A 6,762-nucleotide genomic window follows, 5' to 3' on the forward strand; every position below is an offset into this window, starting at 1 on the left:
ACATATATTGACAAAACGTTAAATCGGACTCAAATGGAATACATAGCTAACATCAGATTCTCAGATCCAATTCGTAATGTTCCGGAACCGGTTTGCATGAAACAGATGTTGTGAAGGAAACATTTCAATGGTACAATGCCAGACTGAATGCACTTTTGATGGACGTGAGTTTGCACCTATTAACCATTCCTTTCTTTGTATCTGACCAATGATGATACTGCAATTAAAAGAGGTTGTACTTCCGTTCAGTCGGTGACCAATCAGCTAATAGCCATTCAGCAGAAGATGTATTGCGTTTAAAGAGGGGGCGATCAGCTTCGTTTTACAGAAAAATGGCCCATTTAACTCAAAACCCAGCAGAAAAAGAAAGGTAACATATTATAACGAAGAGTTTTAAATTATGTTGTCATGTGTTTTTATTTTGTTATATCGCTATTTCCTTACAAAGTTATAGGCTTGATATTTAGAAAAAAGTATTATGTTTTCTGTCTTACGTGTGTATGTTATGACATTGTTTATTTTATTTCTCTTCATATATTCTACCAGAATCATGCAGATACCTAAATTCATATTGGGATGCTAATTTTTATTTTTAATAGCACCATTATAAATGGAATAGTACTAAATTAAAATCGGAATGAATGAAACTTTGGCTGTGGAAAATAACTAACTTGTTTTAAAATATATTTTATGTCCATCATCATTTAAAACATGTGCTGTGTTTGAACTGTCCTCTTGTTTCTTTTTCTGATACAGCTTTGTGATGGATTTGCTTTTGCAGTTTTTGTAACACCGAAATGTTGTAATTTAATGAAAACCTGATAAGACATATGCAGTATGATATTTTTCTAAATCATTATCCAAATACAACCCAGAGGAATAAAAGTAACTCAGCTTATTTATTGATACGAGTTACTCTTTAACATCAGAAAGAGCTTCTCCATAAGAATCATCTAAGTGGATTTTTTTTTTCTAAGCATGGAATATTATTTGTTTATTGTAGGTTTATCTGCATATATCCAGCATACCTCAACAGTAAGAAGACCATTGCTGAGGGGCGGAGAATTCCAGTTGAAAAGGTAGAAAAAAAAGCAGGACCATCTACTTCGATAACACAGTTTGATTTGCTCCAATTGGTTATTTACCTTTTCTCGGTGTTTAGGAGTGTTTCCCTCTTTTCTTCTAGGCTGTTGAAAACCCCACATGTACTGAAATGAGAGATGTTTTAACAGCAGCAGGATTCAATGTGCTTGTTGAGGTATAATATTGTTTTGTTTAATGAATATTATTATGAAAATGATGAAAACAGTCATGCAGTGTGTTTTTGTTTTAATGCTCCTAGAACAAGATGTATACAAGGGAGTTGAACAGAGACGTACAGTTCCGGGGAAGAGTACGTGTACAGCTGAAGAGAGAGGATGGGAGTTTATACCTAGAAAAGTTTGAATCACGTGAGTCATTACACAGTGAAGATAATGGCCTTATTTATTAAAATACAACAATCTATATTTTTAATTCTTTTTTTTAAACATGTATATAAATCGGGAGCATTTCAGAAAGGGAACATTTGCACACATTGTAAAATTGTAAAAGAGCTGATAATGCATATTCTTGGATTCAACCTTTGGAGTTTTTTTTTTGGTCTACCTCTTGAAGTAGAAGACCTAAACCAAGAAGAAGACTAGAGTTGTCTATAATGGAAAAAGCAAGCAGTTGTAAAGATGAGAGCAAAGAAAAATCCAGTAAGAACCATTGCAGAGAGATGTCTTGAAAAAGAAAGAAACTACTGGTGGGAGTTATCATTCAACAAAGACTAGATCATTCAAGGATAATGACAGTAGTTGATGACAAGAAAATCATTAGAGCTATGATCACAAACCCTAAATAACAGTAAAAAAGATTACAGACTGTTGCCAGAGTGCATGGATGAAAGTATCTCAATTCACCGTGCATGGATGATTTCAATAGCATAATTACAGGGCCGTATCAGAACTAGCAAAGAAGTATAAAGATGAAGCAAAACAGTCCTGGAACTTTAAAGAAGGATAAGTTGAAGAGAATCCTTTAGCAAGTGATGGATAGGCAAAAGAAAATGGAAAAAGATTCGAAGTACACCACCTCATCTGTGAAGGATGTTGGAGATAGTGTCGTGGTATGGGGATAAATTGTTGCTTTAGGAACTAGTTCACTGGTCTTTATTAATCATATAAGTGATGATTGATTTCTGAAGTGTACAGAAAAATGGCTTCAAACTCATTGGGCAGCAGTTCATGTCACAAAACATGCTGCACACTTAACTGAGGAATTTTTCAGGAAGAAGAAATGAAAATGTTTAAATTGACCAAATCAAATTACTAATTTGAATACAATTACATATGCATTTTACTTGCTGAAGAGGAAACTCAAGTCAAATATCCATTCTTGAAGCATCATAACATGTAAAGGGGTATCTGACCAAATACTAGCTTTACTCTGATTTAATTTTATTTTTCCTAATACTTATTCCGACCTAAAATACAAAATTATCTTTCTAATATGGTTTAATACGTATGCACACAAATATCCAGAAATAAAAGCTGACATTTTATACTTTTGTTCTGAAATACTGATAGTACACAGCAAAAATGACAAATTTCACTTTACTGTACTAATAATGCTTTTCACTATATGTTGCTAGGTGATTTTAACTTTCCACATATATATTGGGGATATGGTGTTGGATCGAAAAACAAGAGTCTCAAATTAAGGTTTATCATTTTGAAGGCATTTTGGATGAATGAGACAGTTTTTGCTTGCAGTGAACTGGAAACAAATGGATACAGAGTCAGTAGAAGAGGGATGGCTATATTTAAAAAAACATAATTAAAGGCTCACAATAATAATAAATATATTCCTAATACTGTAAAGACTGTGTCAAGGAACAAAATGGTTTACTGGAGGTATTAAGAAAAAAGAATCAGAAGGAAGAGAGCATTTCATAGTCTGTGTTAAAGGTACCTTGAATCAGGGATAAGAGTATATAAAATTACAGGTGCAGCTGGAAAAAGATATTAAAATTGTCAGAAGTTCTAGAAATGCAAGGGCAGTTAAAAACAATTAAATCACAGGGGCCTGATCTTTTCTCAGGAAATGAGGAATGTTATTCTTTGACCTCTATCTTATATATTTCTGCTCTCACTTAAAATGGAAGCAATATTCACAGAAAGGAAATCTGAAAAATGTAACCATAAAGGGGGTCAGAACTGAGCCAGGAAACTACAGACCAGTCTTATTTATCTTATTGGTAAAACGTTATGGAAATGTTAAGCAGAATTTGAAGAATACATAAAACACATGGACATTTAAACATACAGCCAATGTAGGTTTAGAAAGGGAAGGTTTACCTAATTTGTTGTGGTTTTTGCTAGACATTAGACACTAAAATGCATGGCATGATGTATTTATATTTCCAGAAAGTGATAAGGTCTCACATCAGAGGTTTATTCTCCTATTAAAAGCAATGGGAATCCAAGGTAATAGATGTACATAGATTGAGAACTGGTTAATGTACAGAAAACAGCATTTTATTTATTTATGCAACATGACCTCTGGGTGGATATGAGTAGTGCCAGAAGAATCCTATTTAGACACATAGCCTTTCCTGGTTATATTTAGATTCTGGCATAGTTAACAAGCCAGTCAAATTTGCTGATGAAGTGCAACCAGAAGCTATGGCACAAAAGACTTTAATAAAATCATGGACTGGGCTGACACTTCGCGAATGAAATTCAGCATTGATAAGTAAAAAGTGGTCCACACTTATAGTAGTAACACCATTAATTATACAGTGTATTGCATGGGTGCTTCTGACCTGTGACAAGTTACACATGAAAGGCATCTGGGTGTTGATGTAGTTTCTTCTATGACATCTTGTTAAGAGTATGGAGAAGCAATCTGAAAAGAAGGCAGTGATTGGGCATATAGCAGATTTCTTTTTAATTTAAGAAAGTTAAGCTTATCTAGGAAATCCAGGAATGCTCTTAAATCCAGAAAAGTTATACTGAAGCTCTACAGTGCACTAGTAAGACCTCGTCTAGAATAATGTGTTCAGTTTGGATCACAAACCACAAGCCTTAAAAAAAGTTCAAATTAGAGCAACATAAATGACACCTTGTGTCAGGTGATACCATATAAGGGTATGTTGAGGGAGGTATCCCTTCAGTCTAGAATGGAGGAGGGTCACAGGAGATTTGATCCAAGTATACAAAATCCCAAGGGGTATAGATCAGTTCAATCCAGAGGCCTCTTTCATACTCAGTAGTGAAACAAGGGTCACAATGGGAAACCTTTAGGGGGATTCTTTCAGGACAGAGAATAGGAAATACTTTTTTCACTAAAAGAAAAAAAATAAAGCAGTAGGTATCTTTAAGAAACAGCTGGAAAAAATTGTAAATTAATTTAGCAACTACCAACTAGGCAAAATGGACCAAATGGCTTTCTCTTATTTGCAGACTGTTCTTATAGTGTTGTATGCTGTAATGCAGCTTTGGTGTATTATCTTGCATTTACTTGATATACTTTTCATCAAAGTAGTTTATACATGTTTTTATAGATTTTATCTGGTTTGCTTTGTGTATATTTTAACATAACATTTTAAATGTGCAATTAGAAACCTTGATTTTCTGAGATTGATTTTTTATGGATTTTTGTACTTCAGGTAAAGACCTTATGCTTTATGTTGCTGAAATGATTCCCAAACTGAAGACTAGAACTCAGAAGACTGGTGGGGGAGATCAAAATGCACAACAAGGAGAAGGTGGGAAAAAAGGCAAGAAAAAGAAGAAGTAATTTGTGTCCTACCCTATTTTGCCTTTTCCCTTTGGAGACAAGCTCATCATGGCTTCCACAAGTAACATGAAAACACTGTGTTGTGATGGACAAATATATGCATCGCCTTTTGTAAAATGTGGATTTTGAAAGGCTATGAATGACCATTTAGAAGATTCCAAAACTACAGAAGTCTAAAGTCTTTACAGATCATGAAATTATTTTATAATTAAGTCAATTCATGCTTTAATTTTCTGGAATTGTTTCATTCTTTTAATTATAAATTTACAAGATGGTGAATTTATAGAAGGCATTGATGTCCAATAAATAAAATGTACTGGGATCATGATTCTTTCAATTTATTTAAATGATGTTATACCTCAATTTCCCTCCAGTCGTTTCCATTTTATATGTATTATATTTAATGCCTAAACGTACTGCCATTTCTGAACATCTTAAAAATAAAATGTCATTTGGGCTGTTCATGGTTTGCCTTTATTTTACAGTTTTGTTTTCTATTACCTTTTTTTATAATATATTTTATTTTGTAGGTCTATAAATATTGCATGCAAATTCTATCTTTTGTCCATTTTAAAATTGTCTATTTTGTAATTTAGATTCACTGAATTCAATTGAGTGTATACTTAGAAAGCAGTAGGCTATCACTAGACTTTTCATATTTGATGTATTAAATATTCAGATTTATTTTTCAATTTTGCCTGTAAAAATTGTCCTAACATTGTTTTTCAGTTTTTGATTTTCCAATTGGAATAACCATGTATTTTGTGCTAATATGATCCCAGTTTGGAATCCCTGGACCATCTGGGGAGAATGAGAATCAGTGCTTTCCTCCTGCACCGCACCTGTCTAAAAACATCCTTTAACATGCTTCAGTGTTTTACAAGTGGTTTAATATCTCTGCTTGACTCTTGTAGTGCCTAATAGGTCTCAGAAATCACTTGCAAACAAAAATGTGGGAACTCCATTCAACCCCACCAGTCAGGATAAAAGGCTGTGAGTACTTCAGGACCCCCATTTGTCTTTTATATTCTCAGTTGCCGGTATTCTGAGGGGCTCTGCTCTAACCAAACCTTATGATCCTGCTTAACATTAGAAGTGAAAAGTGACTTTTTCAATGTACAAAAAGCTGTTAACAGTAAGCTAATGTGTTAAACCTGAAACTAATGTACCAAGAAAGGTGCTATATTAAATAAGGTTATTTTAGTGTGAGAGAAGACTTAAACATACTGGTGTGCAGTGAATCAAAGTTGAATGTAATTTATATGGGATAGTTTAGTCCAGATGACCTAAACTCAGTTGTCATTGTCCAGGGGAATTCTGGCATTAATTCAGAATTAATGCCTCCCCCTTCAGTCTCTTAGGCAAAGCAGGAAATTGTGGAACTTGCTGCATTTCCTGAATTTATTGGTTTTAATGCTTATATTGCTGGTATTAATTAGACCATGGGAACATCACACACAGATGTGTATCTTTCTGCAATTATTATACTATTGATGTGCTGTCTGTGTATAGTGCAATTCATGAACCAAATGATGGTAATATTTCAAGACATTTTTGTTGCAACCATGTCTGTTACAACCAGAAGCACAGGTTGTGTAATAGTCACTACTGTCTTTGAAAAATGTTGATTGAGCATTCATGTCTTATAGAAAGGTGCCTTTATTTGTAAATAACTGGTATTGTTTTTTTTTATTCTTTTAGAGAATCATTGAGCAAGTTGCTAGTCAGTTATAGCTCATAAATGGCTTTTAATTCTAATGACCCCACTATAGCATATTACACACAAAATTAAGGTGACACTCTTAATAAGGTCAATGGTTTGTGTCTACATTGTTCTTTTTTTAGTAAATACTAATAAATGTTGTCTTATTTGATTTTTTTTTAGTAAATGTTGATTTATGTTTCTGTATTAATTTGATCAGATATCTTGCTTGT

The 6,762-nt window shown here is 33.5% G+C and overlaps 1 protein-coding gene across 1 annotated transcript; it reads left to right on the forward strand.

The window, feature by feature from the left end:
- The first annotated feature begins 261 nt into the window (after positions 1-261).
- Positions 262-5,289, forward strand: srp19 (signal recognition particle 19). Its single transcript, XM_006627008.3, has 5 exons — positions 262-370; positions 1,004-1,079; positions 1,187-1,258; positions 1,343-1,451; positions 4,697-5,289. Exons 1-5 carry the CDS (start codon positions 333-335, stop codon positions 4,825-4,827), a joined length of 426 nt encoding a protein of 141 aa, XP_006627071.1. The 5' UTR covers positions 262-332; the 3' UTR covers positions 4,828-5,289.
- Positions 5,290-6,762: the final 1,473 nt, after the last annotated feature.

This window comes from Lepisosteus oculatus, chromosome 3 (assembly GCF_040954835.1).
Source record: "Lepisosteus oculatus isolate fLepOcu1 chromosome 3, fLepOcu1.hap2, whole genome shotgun sequence".
NCBI lineage: Eukaryota > Metazoa > Chordata > Actinopteri > Semionotiformes > Lepisosteidae > Lepisosteus > Lepisosteus oculatus.

What these genes read in the sequence shown, in the direction of transcription:
- srp19 (XM_006627008.3), top strand. Translation starts at nt 333, where the DNA reads ATGGCCCATTTAACTCAAAACCCAGCAGAAAAAGAAAG. An exon ending in GATTCAATGTGCTTGTTGAG is followed by an intron (nt 1,259 to 1,342) that starts GTATAATATTGT and finishes TAATGCTCCTAG; the next exon opens with AACAAGATGTATACAAGGGA. An exon ending in CCTAGAAAAGTTTGAATCAC is followed by an intron (nt 1,452 to 4,696) that starts GTGAGTCATTAC and finishes TTTGTACTTCAG; the next exon opens with GTAAAGACCTTATGCTTTAT.